Genomic DNA, 18,941 nt, shown 5'->3' on the forward strand with positions numbered 1-18,941 from the left:
AACATCCAGATTGTAGTCGAGCCCTGCTTTATCGAAGCCTAAATTAACCTTCTTTTCATTAACTCTTACCCTGCGCTTTCTATATTTATACTCAGCCACAGGCCCAACAGTCTACTCTCCCACGGTCTGATAAGTATGAACTTTATCTTGCCGTAATTCATTCTAACATGATAGCATTGTCGAGTTATTCTTGTCTTCAACTAGCTGCCTCTCTAATTGCTGATGTTCTTGTTCCACCTGAACACATTGCTCATGCATTTTTCTATAAGCAGATAAAAGGATCCAGCCCTGTCTGCCTAAGATAGATAATTCCCGTCCCTTCTCTATGGGCACTTTTTGTAAACAATTTAATACCTTTGTTGGTTCTGAATCTATAAGACATGCGTCCCAATTCTCACTCAACCCAGCACCACACACCCATTCATTCGCAAGTGCACCATAAGGTGCCTTCTCCCAACCTGGCCTTTCATTTGGCACCAGGTAAACTGCCTTTGATTTTTTGCCAAACATGTTTCACTTAGAAATCCTGCAACATAATGCCAAGTTCTGTTGCTCTGCTTTGAACTAAGAGGAACTGATGTCAAAGAATGCAGCACTTTTAGTCTGAGTAATTAATTTATCTGGTGAGAAGAGTGAAAACACATTTAGTGTGGTAAACAAGCTCGGTGTGGAAAAACCCTGCGCCGCCACTGTGATGGCACCTGAAGCTAAGGACAGAATGGAGTCAGTGGTCAAGATGAAGTCGGTGTTAACATAAATATAGCATCACAGCCCAGTGGCGAGCCCCAACAGCTACCGTCTCATAGCCCTTTTGGACGCTGAAGCAAAATACTTTGCCTCCCTATTGCTTGAAGATCTGAACGCATGGGCAAATTAAAAAAAAAAAGAATTCCTTCAATAAAACCGTATTCAGGTCTATGTCAGGTACCATCGACAGCTTAGTAGCCAACAGGATGCTGGTGGCAAAGCAGATAAGAAAAAAACAGCTTATTTACTATTGCTTTGTAGATTACATTAAGGCCTTCAACCACTTCAACCGCCAGCTGCTCTGGTCAAAGCTTAAAGACTAGGACATTCCAGACCCTCTTCTTTGTGGTATTCAATTATTTTAATCAGACGCATAGGCTAAAGTAAAATTGGGTAATAACTCATTAGTCTCCAATGAAATAAAAATAGAACAGTGTGTTAAACAAGGGTGTGTGTCCCTTTTAAACCTGTTTATGTGTCATCCCCCAAAAATGGAAAAGCGCCCCATCACTTCCTTGCTCTAGGCCAACGACATTGTCTTTTTAAGCCAAATATGAAAGGGGCTTCAAAGGCTGATCGACATCCTGCACCAGCACAGCAGCGCAAATGGAATCAGCAACCAAATACAAACATCTGGGATGTTGGCCTGACGATAAAGGAGGCCACTTAATTCACCTACGTTCATTAAAACCAAAATCTGCCTCTTTAAAATTCACTTTTCAAACCATCTTCAAAAGAACAAAACAACCCATGCTTGAGCCTATGTTGAGGATAGAGAAGGCCAAACTCATTCCCACACAGCACAATGGTTCTGAAGCTTTCTCAGGGAAACTGGGTGTTTTTTAATATGATCCAGAGTTCCGTTTACATATCTTTGTTCAAACTCCATTACCACACCTTTGCAGCCCAAATCAGGCTGGAATTCATGTTGTGCAACCAATCTCTGACACAGAAAGCCAGCCTCCTCAAACATATGCACTCAGCGCACGCCACAAAAAGCACCTCGCTAAAGAATTTAATCAGGCTCGAAGTGCTATTAGCGAACAACTTGGCGCCTAAAAACCCCTGGAAGCTCGCACTCTTAGAAGCCTTGGAGCTTAACGGCGTAGCACCTCTCTGGAACCAAAATGTCCCTCACCAGCAATTCAAACTAGTTTTAAACAAAGCAGTCCAAAAATATTTTTTTTAACTGGAACTTCTTCCCCCATGTGTGAGCTGCCCAAATTGTAACAAGTGCCGCCTCTATGGATTGTTTCAGGAGTCTTTACCGAACCTACTCTGCATCTGTCTGGTGTTAACAGATGACAGCAGAAGGCTGCTCCGTCACTTTCTGGTTAAACAAGGGACACAGACACTACAAGCTGCTGTTGACTTTCTTCTGAATGATACTCGCCGTCAAGCAATCTCCGCTATGATAAAAGTCCTGGACAAAGTGGATAAAATATTAAGAAATTTAGCTCTACTTCGATGTTACTCAGTGTCATAAGTTTATGATCCTGGAATGCATCCGTGGCATGACTTAGTGTTTACGAGTTGAATGTGTAAGTCTCCGTTCTGTTTACCAACGATAAGAAAGTATGGACAGGCTGCTAGGTGAGTTCCATCAACACAGTAGGGTCACAAGCAGCACTGGTTCACCACTGCTAGTTGGCTAAGTGCTAAATTTCACCTAGCTTGCCCCTTAATTGTTCTCTTCTTGCCGGCATCTGACACAGGTAATGGTGTATTTTTATATCATCTCCACCTTGACCACTCTTCACTTTATAGTCTTTTAGTCCATGGCACTTTTGATTCCAGCAATTTAAGCCCAATTGTTGGGCTTTTATCAAAAATTTGTCTCTAATTTGCACCAATAGTAGCCTGGACGTAGATGGTTTAAAACCTTTTAGGAATGGATTGCATCATTCATGATCACTTTCTGCTTTTTTCATATCATGTGTTGCATCTATTTTAATATTGCTATTTTACACTGTTTGCTTTGATGGACTTGATTTTCTAAATAAAGTATTTTAAATTTGAATCTGATTTCAATCTGACTGCAGCATAGTGTGCTACCAGGAAAGGGCAAGTCAAACTTTAGAGAAAAAGCTTTTCGTCTCAGTGACAGAGAAAGAGAGGAAGGATAAAGCGAAGTTGGAAGAACGATGTTGAAACACACTGCATACAAGATGGATAGCAGACGAGCAACAGCAGAGAGAAATGGTAACAGAGGTGATACTAAGAGACAGATTACCAATATGAAGATTAGCAGAGAGGTGGAGGCAAGGCAAACTGCTGAAACATAGGATAGAACACCCAGAATGTGGATAGATATTATTGCAGAGGAGGTATAGAAACAAATCCCAGCAGGATGGTGCAGAAATATAGGCTGTGACAATCTACAAAAAGAAGAAGGAAAAAAGTAGACACATAAGGCAAGCTGCTCAATCTCATCCTCTATCCGGATTGCGTCATTCAACAAGCACTGGCAATGCCATTAGGACTGGCTTTAAAGGAACGGTGTTTAGCAATGTAAAGCATTACAAATAAATAGCAGACAAGATATATTTGTGAGGAAGAAAAGAACTGTAGAACAATATGGATTAAGGCTAAAAGGTCAGGTGACAAGTGAACTTTCAAGCCAAATCTAAACATGTAGTTTAATGAATGGCCGACGCACACCTATGCTGTTGCCAGCGAAAAACACCATAAATTCTCTAGTTATCTGGGGGACATGGCCAACAAGATGGCCAACCGGACACGCACCTAGGGAGCTCTGTCTTCTGACCGCCGAATCCGGTGGAATCCTGCACTCACAAGCACTCCATATACCTGGAGTGCAACTATAAAGCATCATTAAGACTCTAACAGGGATCCAAGGCAAGAACTGTGCGGAATCCTGCTCCCAGGAGACGACTGCGCAGCAGAGACAGCAGCGGCCTTGAGATGGACCAACTGGAGGCCGTTCTGTAGGGCGGCGGGTCTGTGCTTTGGCTGCGCTGCTGAGAGGCATCCAGTGGTGCCAATGCTGGGACCTGCGACTAGAACGGACCCGCCCAGACTGCAGCTGCACACACCGGAAGCAGATGACTGCCGCCTTAGCTTTTGGGTGGAGTGAGCCTTGCGGCAGTCTGCCTTCCGCGGGCCCCACGCAGGTTTTTTGGAGACTCGTCAGTGCGATTGAGGAACACCTGGAGCAGGCATGCGGACCCCAAGGGCCCAGATGGGGTAGGGGTAATCATCGCGCTGATAACAGGTGAGGTGGCGCTGAGGGGGTCCTAGAGGGGCCCTGGTACACGGTGCCTAGCGGAAGGCCCCAGGACTGAGGAGCAGGCCTATTACAGCAGGGACGGCTGTACTACTGTAGTATTCAAATACGGCAAAAGCGGACCCAACCACCTCTTCCACTACATTGGGAGACAGATAGGTTTTGTTACCTGGGTGTGATGATAGCAGCTACTCAGCAGAAACGTACACAGTATAATAAAGATAAAGTGATAGAAGGCCTCAGAGTTTCAATACAATTCTGAAATACTCTTCCTCTTTTGATGATTGGTTGAGTCGCAGTAGTGAAGATGGGTTTTTTCCCCTCTGCCACTTCAACTCTCCTTCGCCACTGTCTCCCGGGTGACTTTCCGACCCTTGCACTCCCTGCTCACTACACTTATTTGGAAGGGTGGAAGATGCAAAGTGGTTCGGGAACACTTGCATTTACCAACACGGGAAGGAGGTCTTGCACTATCAAATATGGAGATGTACTATCTTGTATCCCAACGTCAGCATGCCGCACACTGGCTGACAGAAGAGGAGAACTGGGAAAAGGCATTATTAGTGGATGGGCGAGGGCTACTACGCTCTCACAATTGTTACACTCTGGCGATCGGACCATGGAAAGAGTGCCATATCTCATTACGCATACTGCAAATCTATGGGAGCGCTCTGTAAAAGTGCTGTTAAAGAAATCTCGATTCGCCAGAGAGTTTCATTTTTGGGACTTGCTCACTTTTCAATTCTGGCTGACACAGTAGATACAAAAGCATGGAGAGAAGGGGGATGTGACACACTAGGAGAACGTTACCCTACTGATGACTTTATTTCCTTTGAGGCCGCACAGGACACGTTTGCCCTGTTAGAGGGTCAGTTTCTATTACATACTGGTACAGCTAACAAAGCTAAGGAACTGGACCTTACTACCCAGCTGCCCCTCCGTCCTCACTGTTATTTTTAGCACTGCTAGAGTTCAGAGAGACACAACATTTGATCTCACACCTTTACAAGGCTATGCTCGCTGACAGGCCAAAAATCCAGTTCACGGCTAGAACTGCATGGGAAGACGACTTGGGGGTGCACATTGAAGAATCATGCTGGCATAAGATGTGCTCACAGGTGTGTATATTGTCTTGTAATGCAACATTTAAATTAGCCCACTTTGATTATCTGCCACGTACCTATATTTCATCAGCACTGCTCCATAGGTAGGACTCCACGAAGTTAAAGGGGTGCCACCACTGACAGGAATGTTCAGCATCCTTCATACCCCTGGCTTTGTATTGCTCACCAGTAAGGAAATTCTGGGAGACAGTTGGACAACACCTAAGGAACACTTGTGGGATACATATAGAGCAAGACTTTGCAGTTGGTCTACTGGGGGGAATAAAATCACGTAAAGGAAGAAACTGGAGTATAAATTTATCCAGTTGATGCTTCTGTTGGCAAAACATAGGGTGGCCATCACGTGGATGGGTCAAACAGGACCAGGTGTGGAGCACAGGAAGAGGGATGTAATGGAATGGGCGGTGGCGAAGGAGGTTCACCTTAGACAAATTAGGAGAGACAATAAAGCTGAGGAGGACCTACAGATCTGGGGAACACTATTAAATACATTTAAGAAAGGGGAAAGCCAATTGTCGGGGGACACAACAGATGAGTAGAAATAGGTGTGGATAAGGGGTACACTGGTATATAAAGACGGAAGGGGGGTAAATCCCAAGACACAGGTACATGATAATCACAAATAATAAATGGGCCAAATGAATGACGTTAATTGTAAATCACATGTTAATTGAACACAGCAGTAATCTTAACTGTTTTAATGTTGGTGATACAAATTTTAAGAGCCAAGCTTTACGCAATGTATAACTAAGAAAATAAAAATAAAAAGATGCCATTAAAAAAAATCTAGTTATCTAAAACACGTTAATAGCTTTACAGAGTCATGTCTGTGCTCCTAAAAGATTAAGCACTTTTTTGTTGACTCTACTAAAGCATAGGGAATTGTATCTAGGCGACAACTCCACAATTTGATTTATTTCCAAGGAAGATAATTGCAGGCAAATTTACGCTATCTTCACCAAGCTTTATGCCTCTACATTTGCTAAGTTGTGTTAAAGAACTCCGGTATGAGTATTTTTTTTTACTTAGTGGTTTGAGGTGAGAGGGCTTCTAAGGCGGACCGCCTTTGATCTACATGTGGGCATTTTTGTCACGGTACTGTCTCCAGCATACTTGGTGACATTCCGATATCAGTGGCCTAGTTGTGCCTATCCCTGACATGTTATGAGTATTTTTGATATTCCTGTGAATACTGATTGTACAATTCTCAAGACACCTACTCGCCCACTCGCTGTGACAAGCCAGATTTCATCAGGTCGGACTATATTTAGCACTTACTTGCCTGTTCTGGCGAGTTGACAAAAAACAGGTATTTTGTTCACTCAGGAAGTGAAAGAGCAATAAAGATGATTTTAAATCTTGCTTTTATCTTGTCACGTTTGCTCTGTGTTCAGAAACAGATGTCAGAAGTAAGTTTATGTCTTCTTATAATTACTTTACCTTCTATGACTGCAGAGTTCTAGGATTTTATAAAGTGAACAGTCTGAATGAAAGGTTGTAGGGTGCCAGGTTCGTCCTAACACACAACATTAAAATAGCTAATAAGTCAACTGTACAAAAATGTCAAAATATGTTTCAGTAGTGCTGAAAGCCCATTTTTTGTAGTTCTGTGTGATGAAAAAAATATTTTGATAGGATGAAAACAAATCACAACACTTTACTTGGTGATGTGCAAATGGTAAATATATTTTCTGAAACACCATTTTCATAGATTATTGTTAATATACTTTATAGTTTTATCAGTAAAGCTGCAAGTTAGTCAAGACTTTGAATATTTCAATGGGAAATTTACTGTCAGTAAATGACAGTACACTACCACATCATGCTAAGTAATATATTATTAAAAGTGAGTGTTTAAACATGAACGGAGAAGCACCCCTGCCCCCGCGCTGCTGACAATTTTAATTAGTAAGCTAAGAGGCAAGTCAGGGGCCATGTGAACCTTATATGTAGACTAGATTATTATTATACACAGAGCAAACGTTTAGTCTATTTCTAACAAGAGGTTTTTTTAAAAAGCAGAGATGCTGAGTTCACATACTTGAAGGTGGAATAATATGTGAGAATGAAGAAAAAGGCGATGCTGTAAAATTAAATATTTACCTAGGATCACACAATTTGATACAAGTTTAAGGGTCAAGTACTTTACAGTGAGGGTCGTGTAGATTATTCAGGTTGCTCGACCTGCAGGTCTAGTAACATTTTTATGATTTTTTGCCGGCCTGCTTAGCTAGTTATAGAGTACTCATATTTTACCTAGTTCTCACTACAGCGCAAGGCAAAGAAGGTGAAGTTTGGCAACTAGAACATTGCAACCGGCTATTTATTTAACAAACTTACAACGGTGACCTATAACATTTCAGTAGCATAAGTTGTGTAATAAGACACTAAAAAAAGTGCAAAGGAGGACAGTGAGCAGACTGGGTGATTTACATATGTCAGTGTTGTTAAATAATGCACAAATTAATATTGGTGCTATAAGAGAGAAAACAACAAAGAGAAACAGAGGTTTACATGCAAAAAAACAAAGCAAGTAAAACACGATGTTGCCGGGCATTAAGTAATGCATGTGCGGTATGCAGTTATTTATACGTTACCTTTGAGAGGCAATAGGTGATTTTTTTTAAGGGTTCTCTGAAGTGAGACAATAGCCTGAATTGGCAGTGTAAGTGAGTTCTAGTGGGCAAGTCCTAAGAGGAGGAAAGACTGGAATCTGAAAGCTGCGTAAGTCACTTCGGGGGAAGATATAAGGTGATGGTTAACAGATCTTCGGTAGTAGGTGGCTATGAAAAGGAGTTTGAAAGATTTGCAGCTGGACTGTTCTTGCCTGATAACTTGCTGTGGTGGTTATGAAAGATTCCATAGGCACAATACCACTAAAAAGATGCCAAGATTTCTAGCTGAAGGCCGGAACTCAGAGTGTCACAATGAAAGTCGATTCTTGTGGTAGGAAAAGAGGTTGACGTGGCCAAGGAAGGAAAGTATAAGACCTCAACCTTAGATAGGTTCCGCATGAGAGCAGAAGAGGGCCATTTAATTACTAATGGCAAGGAGATAGTCAAATATGCATGATTGGAGGATGGCTGAGAACGTTGGGAAATAGAAGAAAAACTGATTGTTGTCTGCACAGATGGCAGTACGATGTAAAGGGCACAATTATATCACTGGTGAAGTAGTACACAGAGGAAAAAGGAAAGGGCCCAGGACTGAGCCTCGGGTGACAGTCACGGGCAGCAGAGAGAGGCGATGGTCTCAATTGTAGACAATAGAGAAGGTCCAGGCAGAACAACAGGAGGATAATCATGCGAGGACAGAGGACATTATATTGAGGGCACTATAGTGGATGGTCGAGTAGGGAACTCAATAGTGTAAACGCCGGCAGGACGGTCACTGAGTATGAGGATAACAGTATGAGGAGAGATGAAAGGTGACTGTGATCAACAGAAGTTTAGCTAGATGCACGGGGAAATTTAGGTTGGAGTGAAGTGCTCAGAACCGGACTTGAGGATGTTCAACAGATAGTTGAAAGGTTAGAGAAAGGCATTTCAGTACTCAAGAAAGGAACTGGAGTTCAACACAGGGCAGAAATTAGAAGAAGGAGAGATGGTCCACTGTGGGTTTCTTTAGTAGTGGCAGATCCATCAAAGAGTTATAGCATGAAGGGTAGGTAACAGAACGGAGTGACTGACGAGAGAGGTAATGAACAGTAGCAGCATTTTAGAGATGACAGCAAGATATTTAATAGTATGACGACTGAAAGGGTCGGATGAGCGAATTAGGGTTAGTAGGTTTGATTGCTGCAATAAGCTCAGTGTGGGGGTAATGAATATGTAAGAGGATGCAAACCGTGGATCATTAAGGTATATAGTGATCGTTTGTTTAATACTGGTAATTTTATTATTTTTTCAGTGTCAAAACGGTATTCTTTATTCTGTATACTTTTATCAGAATGGAACAAAAAATTGCAACAATCACAACTTCTGGAAAGAGTGGGCTCACCTATGTCTAATAGTTTAATATAGGTGATTTTGATTGAAAACAAAACAAAAAAAACAGTTACACGAACAGCAACGATATTTTCAGACTTGCAGGGAGCAGAGAGAGTAGACAGACAATAGTGGATGCAAATCTCTAAAATGTTATGGGCATCCAGTTACTGTTTCTGTAAGATGCAAATTGTTTCCAGCTACCACATACAGGATACATAGCTGTGCAGCAATAATGCTGCTTGATCCTGTCTCATAGCCATTTCCTAGGAGGACCTACAGAACCAACAAACTCTGGTGAGGATATTACATTAAATTAGATATTTAGTCCTAAAAAAGGTATCCACCTTGCCTATTGGCTCAATTAAGATAAGACAATATACCTCATTTTGATGAGTCAAACCAGAGGTATGTTTGATCCACATTGCAGTGATCAGACAATGAAATTACCACCACCCTTTGTTACTTATCTCGAAGGCTTACCTGCAGCGGGCACATTCTGGTCTTTTGGTCGTAGTCTCCACAGGCAGTTCCTGCAATCCTGCGAAGCCGCCCTCATCTTCTTCCTCTAAAGATGCACCCTCCAATCCCATTGAGATTTCCCTCAGTGGGCTACTGGATCCCGCGGCTATGCAGCCCTCATTGTCCTCACTCAGCTCCATGCTATGCATCACAGGAGGAACTGCAGTTAAGCAGACACCAGGCGCCTTGCAATTGAAGGAGATGATGTCTTGTGCATTAAGGTTCCAATACTGATAGAAGGGCAGGGTAGCTATCCAGTTGCGAACATATTAATGCCAGGCATACTGTCACAATTTCTGGAGGTAAATAGTGGGGAACATCTTTCCATGTACTCCTGCACCATCAGGGATATACCAACTCTACGGTGCAATTTTACATATGGTCTTAGTCGTTTGGATCTCCTCCTCAGATTTTAATATGAGGGGAAATATATTGCTGATGTTCTTGATGGTCTCTTGAAGTTGGGAAGTTGTTCAAAGATCTGACAAAATACAAATTAAAAGTTTCTCTCAGTTCACTTTTGACAGTGATAATAGCGAGCAACGTCTCTTCTTTGAAATCTGAAAAGATATATTACACTATTACATGTATTTTAAGTTTATCTACACTTTCACATAAATAGAAAGCTCTTTTCCAGTTCAAGCTAAGGTACCTACAAATGTATATGATGTACAAATTTACATACAAACTATACATTCAAGTTAAGCTTATCAGTGCAAAAAAGCAAATAATGAATGCAATACACAAGACTTGATTTAAGAAAAAATGCACACTGTGTTATATGATAATTTACATAGTATAAAATTATGAACAACTATGCATACTCCCAAGGCATGAACACAAGCGAAGAAAGACGTAAGAAACTGTTAAAAAACATGTTTTTATCATGTACAACATAGGTAGCCAAAAACAATATTTGTGAAACAAAAAAAACATGGAACATGGCACATGAGGTCTGTGATCATATTACATTTTGATTAGGACACTGAAGTGCCCTCCTGACCGCAAGAGTAGTATACAACAACAACAACAAAATGTGAAAAGGAACAAGTAGGTTGGATTTTATCTATTGCATTTCGGATGTTCCTTTTCCTACTGCACTCAGGTAACACAGTTTAGAAATAGCTAAGTCACCACATTATAAAACAAACTGGTGGTAAACATGTTTGGTACATTTCACACGCAGTTTTAAAAAAAAGCTGAAGATGATGCTGAGAATGATTGTTCAAATAGATGATAGTTTACAACGGCGGTAGATTAAGTGTCACTATAGATCAAGATACTAAGCATGACTCACTAGCATCACTGGAGCATACTATTTTACTAGTGTGCTATGTACCATTTTACAGTGCGCTGCTAGTTTGTGCATTAACCTCCTTCTTTGTAACCATCTCTTATTGATGCTTAAATCAATAGTTGAGAGGAAGAATACACAGCGTTGAGGTATGCATATTTGGCATGGACGTGCTAGTATAGTTTGGAAGAAGTGTGAGTACCGCAGGTATTTAGCACGATAAATTTTGGAGGTAATTTTGTTGTGCCAATGTTTAATATGGATTGCCTTATTTATTAAATCAATTTAATATTATTATTTCAGATTGGAAAAATTGGTGTAAACGGAGATGGCTATTTACACCCCATGACGAGTTTAATTTATTTATCATAATGCTTCACCATTAGGTTTAATATGAGTTTGTATCGTGGAAAATTACTTTTCATTCATTATTGAAGGAATCTGAAAGAAATTAAAAAAAATAAAAAATACACACACCTTGAAATAACTCATTGATTTAACAATGAATAAGCAAACCCTTACAAGCAAGAAAGTGAAAGCAAGAAACAGAAGCTATTGAGCCGAGTCTACACCTTGACTTTGAACCCTCCCCAACCTGGCTTTGAACCCTCCCCAACCTGACTGTGATTTTGGCCCCACGATGCAATCAATCATTCCTTGGACGAGGAGAAAGTTTCTTCTCCCCTGAGGGGTGCAATAGTCTTTCCACTGTTTAACAAGCAACGACAAAGCCATTCGGTCCTGCTTTGTGGCCATCGGCAATGTCTTTGCCATTTCCAGATGTTTTTAAAATGCTGTTACATAATTGTACCACATTACAATGCTATTGCTCACTATTTTCCATTCCACTTCAGAGCAAAAGTACAAGTGCTGTCATTTTAAAACAAATACAGAAAACATAATTTAGTGAAGGAAAAGCATCTTTAGGTTCTCATGTGCAAAAACGAATAAAAGTAGGTGGATGGCAAACACTCACACGTCAACATTCCCACCACCTCCAGGTTATTTGTAAAAGTTACAAATGATAGTGACTGACTCACATTCAAGCAATATAGCTTTATTCATGTCTAAAGTCTGCTTTTTATTTATCACAATAGGTGATTCTACCTTGCTTCTATCCTTCTCCTTCTTCAGAAAAAGAACATCGTTTACAACTTTGGATGTTAAAAGACCACTTTTAATAATGTATTTCGATAGGACATGTAAATTCAGTAAAACAGATCTTTAGTTTGTGACTTTGGGTCAAGCAAGGAAAGAGAGGAAAGCTGCATATATGACATGAGCAGACGAATTACATCTACAGTCATCCAGGTGAATCAGGATGTCTTTGATCAAGGTGTGATCCAGAGCAGGTCCGCAAGGGAACTGGCAAAATCCTGCTCTGCATTACCTGGTGATTCCATGAATGAGATGTGTATGTTGTAACTTAAGTCTTTGGATAATACCTTTGTGAAACACTGCAGACTGAATAATGTCATTGACACAAATTAATATTGGTGTTCGGGTTCTGCAATCAGTCATGTCCTGAATGTTGATTTTTTTTTCTCATTACTGATATTGTACAGTGCCACTTGTGTTTAGTGTGCATTGAAATCCACATGGGAGTGCATACTTATAATGGGAGTGGTAATTATTAATACTCAAAGGCTTTCTTACTTTGGTAAACTTCAAAAGCAATGACCGGGATGAGGGAGTGGAAGTACTGCTCTGATTACTTACCGGTAATCTTCATTACTCTTAGTTCAACTCATCCTTGTCACAACAATATCACCTACCCTCTCTCCTTACCCACTACTGTATCCTAGGAAATTTGCAGGAGGATTATGGGAATGTCAGCCACATTATAACACATAATAGAGAGCATGTGGCTTTCATTTTCAGAATCTTCTGGGCTGTTCTTGTTTTGTAGGTGGGTTCACCTCAAAAGTAAGGCCTATGATGAGGAAGAGTTTGACTTAGAGTAATGAAGATTACTGGTAAGTAATTTAGAGATAATAAGATGCAAATCCAGCTCAATCAAAGAAATGCACCCTGGGAACTGGTGGTCTAACAAGAAAATACACAGATCTCACCCTTCTTTTCAATTTTAGAAAAGCAAAAGATTGAAAAAAAGCTATAAGGATCTAAAGCCATTACTTATAGTTTGCATACTGCCCCTTAATGCCATTAAATAGATCACTGTGCATTATTAGAAGGCTTGCAACTTATGAACTGGAAATAACAAAATGATCTCAGTGTCAAAAGCAGTATCCCACTTACCTAGCTACATCAAATACAAATCGTTGAGCTGCATTTTACACAATGTGCTTTGCAACAGGCACATTAACCCTCTACACTACTCTATGAGGCAAAACACTCATTGGACAAAACACAGAACTCTTCCAGAATTGCATTAACCACCAAATTTATCTTACCACTACTATACTCCCCTCAAAACTGCTGTGCACACATAGATATCTGCAACAGATGTCTTAACCATGTATTTTTTTTTTATTGAAGCCTCTTTGTGACCTTTTAAGTAGGCTAGAACAGGCTTGCTGTCACATTTCTCCCTGTTGCCAATGTCTTTGCAGGAGACCTTGTTGACTGTCAGACTCTGCTTTTCAAGCTCTGTCACCTGTATCTCCACCCCCTTCCCTCTGCCACACCTTGACCCCAATGTATGGGTTCCCGGAGTATATTTTTTCCAGTTGCAGCACTGACAGTATTCATGACTGCAGTGGAAAGGGAGAACAAGACAGACAACAACTTTTCTCTGTTTCTTTGCCTTGCAGAGGACAGCTTTGTGTGAGGACTGTAGAGAGTCACAATGTAGTGGGCAATACGTCAACAGCAGCTAGGGTGATCCAGATGATGCTATTAATTTTACAGATGCAACCTAGCAGCAGCAGAAGAGCAGCTAGAGCACTGCCTATAATCAGCATGGAGGTGCTGAGCATGTTAACAAGCCACGTGCTTAACAGGTCTAACACTCCCTATTGTAAGGGCTGAGCAAGGTGCATCTCAGGAGTGAGGTATGACAGATGGGCGGGGCAGTGTAGAAAGGAAAGGTAGGAGTAGGGAGACAGGTAGGGGAAGATGAGTGAGGAGAGAGCTGCGAGGAGAGCGAGGAGGTGGGCGGGAAAAGACAACAGCGAGGACAATGCTAATATGGCAAGGATAAAGAAATATGGAAAGGAAAAATAGTTCCAAGACATCCACAGCAGGAAGATACAACTCAGCCAAACAACAGGGATAGTAAAGAAGTAACTCTTCAGGGGCAGGACAAAGGATTAGGGAGGAAAGCCATCCTATAAAAAGCAGGGAATTGAGATAGAAAAGAAAGCCATCCAAACATGAGCATGGGGCTGACCTGAAATCTAATCTAAGCAGGACTGTGAGCAATTCTGTCAATATGTCTCTAGCAAGACAGTAAAAAGACTAATGTGGATCCGATGGAGCTGAGAACTACACTGAGGCATTAACAAAGAAGTCTTGGCGGGAGCCATCATGGGTCTTTGCATGGTTGCAAATAATAGTGTTAGAAATGACCTGATCCTTCTAAATCGGACTGCAACATTTGACACCATTGATCTACTATGGTGATTTTTTTAGATTGTCCTGATCTCCTCCGTATGTAAATGGTTTGAGCCTTTTCTGACCAACTGCTCGTTCAGTATTTCAATTGCACCACGTACTTTAGCCATTAAGCTGGATCTGCGGGGCTCCTAGACACCCACCGTTTTGTCACAAACGTTTTTAGGTTCTGCCTAACAGCATGCATGCGCTGTTGCTGCAAAGGGTTTTGTATACAGTAAAGGGCTTGAATCCCACCAATTACTTACAATTTGCTAGCTTAATTGTAATTCTGTTTATCTGCCTCCTAGTTGGCCACCTTGTGCCTCTCGCCACTTCCTTTTATTTCTCCAGAGCATGGACCAAGTACTAATTGCTTTAATTTGATTAGCGACCTTCTGCTGCTCTCGCTGTGATTCCGGGTATTATTTTTCATATTTCTGTCCATCATTTCCACTTCCATACTACACTTTTGGGATGCTTTTAACTTCCACCCTACAGGTTAGTTTGTTGTTGCTTAAATAGTTTTGGAATTAATCTCTTCTTTTTACAGCACCAAACAAATAGCACAGACTATCAAAGCAGCGTGTGACTTTGTTTAACAGTCTGTGCTTTCTTTAAAGCACCAAACAAATCACATGGAATATTAAAGCAGTCTGTGTGACTGACGGGTGTTTGTAGGCTGTGCCTCATCTCACGCATACAAAGAAAGTCTGTCAAAAACATACACTATTCTGAAACCGGACTCCCATAGTCTTTCCAGACAAGCAGTCCAGTCACATCTTTACGCCAGGCTGCCACTATGCAGTAAAAATACTTTGGACACATCTATACCTTTTCAAACACCAAGTATGTGGCTTTTTAAAGTGCCTCAATTTTAGACAGCACTACCGTCAACTCATTTGCCTTAAAACCTGTGTCCTCATACTTTTTATGTGCAGAGAAGAGTTGGAATACATATGACACTGTGTCTGTTTAAGTGCTTCAGTTTTATGCAGAACAGCAACTATTCTATGTCTCCTTAAAACATGTGCTTAAGTTCTTATATCCACATATATCCCACCAAAAGGGCTTTCAGGGCGCTCTATACTCATATGCTCTTAGGTGCAAGGCATAAAGTCTAACAGCCACAACTCCACTCCACTCCAATCTACCCCACTACTCCACTACAATCTAACTCACTTCACTCCACTCCAATTTACCTCACGCCAGTCAAACCCAATCTACCCCATCCCAATATACCTCTTCCATCTCACTCTACCCCAAACTACCTCACAACTCCAATCTCCCCCATTCACTACAATCTAACCCATACAAATCTGCTCCACTCTACCCCAATCTACTTCAATTTACCACACACTACTACAATTTACCCCCCTTCCACTGTACCTCAATCTACCCAACTCCAATCTACCTCACTCCACCAACTTTTAGCCATGCTGAACTGCATCCACAATGGTGTACGACATAGCTAAAACACATTGTTAAATCCAATAACTCTCGCATAGGCTAGACCTATTGGATTGGTCAATGCTTGTTAATGCAAGTGGCACCTTTGGCCAGTCTCCGTTCCTTTGCCCTCGTGTTTTACACCCACACACACGATGCTAAGCAATCTTTTGTCTACAAGTGTCACGTAACCTGACAAGACAATGTTTGGCAGTTATAAAAGTATGAATTCAGTGTTACAATTGGATATAAATTATTAGTCACAAGATGTGGTGCTGTGAAAAAATAAACACACAAAAGGTGAGGGGCGGAATGCTTGCAGTAAGTCTAATCATTAGAAATTGCTCGTGGTAGCATTCCATCCCATCGTTTTTTTCTCATCATACCGATGGCCACACTATGGGTCTGAATCCTTCTGCGATCAATTGCCAATGGCTAGACAAATTACAAACCTTTCTCCTAATACCTTTAATGTACTTGCTTTTGAGCTTGGAATTTTAGAAATGCATTTTTCGTGAATGCCTTTTCAGAACAACCAATAAGCCATTGACTCTTTAACCTAAGTCTGAGGATCGGGGACCTGAAAAAATGTATGGACGCGCCCTTTAATGGTACACTGCATAGGGGAAAATCCCTCCAAACACGATAGGTTTTGAATACATACTACCCATCGTTAACGAGGCAGGAGGTTCCCGAGCGCGGGCCTTACCTCCCCACTCCCAACAGCATATTACACACACCCGGAAACTTTGGTTTCGGTTTTTTAGCAACTGGATAACGAAGGCGAGAAAACGTACGCAAAAAAATGTATTTACATTGATTGGCATCCTATGAGTCTGTTTTAGGAACTGACCGCCCAGAGAAGCTTTCGATTGGTGAAATCTAACGACCCGCCCCATTGGCTACGGTCCAGCCAATCCTCACCGCCACTGTTGCACCGGAACAATAGTTCCGTTTCTCTGGAAGTTATGGGCCAGCCACACGAGAGCCGGATTGCCTGCTGAATCTGTGCTTCATATAACCCGTTTAGCTTAGTTCTGAGGGAAAATGTGCCGGCAGTGCATTTAAAGCGGCATATGTCGGGGAATCGTTCAATCTCAAATTGTCAGCAGGTTGAGAGTGGGATTGGGGGTACACAAGGGCTCGACTGCTGTCTAAGCTGTCAGGAAGGAACTGTTTCGTTCTCATCTCAGCCTCTTAGATTTAGGCAAAGGCCCTTGCTGTCAGAGAATTGATCGGCGATGTCACTACAAAAAATGGGAATAATGCAATGTCTTCTTTAATGCTCCTGGTATTTCTGTGTTAAGCGGAGCACACGTCTTGGCATGTGGTAGTTTCGGTCAGTGTCATAGGATGGTACCGCAGATACACAGTTGTGCCAAGTTTTCTCCAGTGCGTCTGCCCTCTTCATAGTGATGGAAGTGCACCCCTGCTCCGAGTGCCACACCTGCCTAGATATCTGCATCCCTTAAATAGAATCATGTGTAATGTAGTCTGGCGCTTTTGTAAAGCGCTCAGTTGCCTTCGGGCCAAGTGTGCGCGATATAAAAATGCAAAAAAAAAACCAACCCCTGGTACCGATTTTTGGTCATGGGTGAACACAGAATCATGCGTGTGTGCCATGACCTAAGCATGTCTCTTGGTCGTGTGGTCTTGCTAGACCGGGAGGGGCGCACCAATCGCTACCCTCAGAATGGTAAAGGGCTACTACCTGAAGTTAAGTGACACAGTGGACGCCAATGGTGAGTGTTTTTTGAGGGTCTGACACAGGGACAGAAAGTGTCAGGATTCTGGATGAGGAGAGAAGGTTCCTTCCTGTATGTAAGGAAGAGTCTGCGGGGCGGAGGGAAGGGGTGGGGGGGGGGGGGGTGGAATTCTCGTGTTCTAATATTTTGTAATTTTTATTAGTCAAGATAAAGCTATTTAAAACCTTACAAGATGTGATAAAACAAAAGTCAATTTTAAAAGTGACATACATTAATACTAAAGATACAAATACTTAAACTATCTAAAATGATTTTACTCTACAGGTAAGCGAGATAAATTAGCAAAGCGCGGGGAAGATCCTGCAAATGGTAACGTTCCCTGTGAAGATTTTTTCATTTAGGCTCCCTTGGTGCTTTTAAGTGCCTGTGCCAGTGCACGGGGATATGCCGTTTTAAAATGTGCTGCCTCCCGTTGAGGGTGCATCTGCCTTGTACTGTTCTTAAGATGACAAACTTTGTCAGGCATACCGTTACTTGGGGGTTTTGTTCCTGCAAACAGAATAACATAGCTTGACAGCACGTTCTGACTCCATTTAGGTTAAACAAGTTCCGCTGGAGGTGGCGGTTAGCAGCATGGGACAAATGCATATTAGTAGCCCGTGACATAGCCTGCGTGCCCGTAAAGGTGTTGCCTCCCTTATTGGAAACAGTCCGAATCGCAATTGTTTTTGTCTTGTAACAGCCATTCATGACTTCGAGCTGATAGCTCTGTGCGGTTACATTTTTGTAGATGTTTATACACAGCCATGCACTGCGTTTGGAAAGCGTTCCTTGTCCTGCTTCCAAGACACAAACTTTACTTGTTTGCTCATTGCTTGTCTGAAAGGCTGGTGTGATATTGACAGATCCCACAGGTGCTGCGAAGACAGTGCTTCCAAAGCTGCGCCACTCACCTTAGCTCAATGATTTTAGTGGATGTGTTTCTGGATCTCCCTCCAGATGAGTGATTTTAGAGTATTCGATGGGCTCACTCCGGCAGAAGGCAGGTATTTTAGGAGTGCCGCGTGTTGCGTTAGTTCTTGATCGAGAAGCCCAAATTCTAATTTGAATTTCGCAGGTGAAGTATGTTGTGGAAGGTTAAATACTAGGTGATGAGTTTTGCTCTGGGCGTTGTTAAGAAAACAATTTAGCCACCCTGAGAAGGCCACTGATCCATAGGAAAGCATTGGGATCAGTTTTGATTACTCTAAAAGTGGGTTTCAGGGCTGGCATTAAAAACTTGCTATGCAGTTTTTGAAAGGCTGTGATCAA

At 41.8% G+C, this 18,941-nt stretch overlaps 1 protein-coding gene across 4 annotated transcripts in view; it reads right to left on the reverse strand.

Annotated features, from left to right (window-relative positions):
- DTWD2 (DTW domain containing 2) overlaps nt 1-18,676 on the reverse strand; it is a 663,780-nt gene extending 645,104 nt beyond the window's left edge. Inside the window, exons 1-2 of one of the 4 annotated variants that reach the window (XM_069226809.1) lie at nt 18,584-18,676; nt 9,588-10,107 (exon numbers count right to left, since the gene is read on the reverse strand). In XM_069226809.1, the coding sequence (XP_069082910.1) occupies nt 9,588-9,775 (188 nt within the window). In that variant the 5' untranslated portion in view covers nt 9,776-10,107; nt 18,584-18,676. Of the gene's footprint in view, nt 1-9,587; nt 10,108-16,588; nt 16,856-18,583 lie in introns of those variants that run through there. The other 3 variants (XM_069226831.1, XM_069226798.1, XM_069226820.1) reach the window with 3 other exon arrangements.
- Between the last annotated feature and the right edge of the window lie 265 nt (nt 18,677-18,941).

The sequence above is a fragment of the Pleurodeles waltl genome, chromosome 1_1 (assembly GCF_031143425.1).
Source record: "Pleurodeles waltl isolate 20211129_DDA chromosome 1_1, aPleWal1.hap1.20221129, whole genome shotgun sequence".
Taxonomy (NCBI): Eukaryota; Metazoa; Chordata; class Amphibia; order Caudata; family Salamandridae; genus Pleurodeles; species Pleurodeles waltl.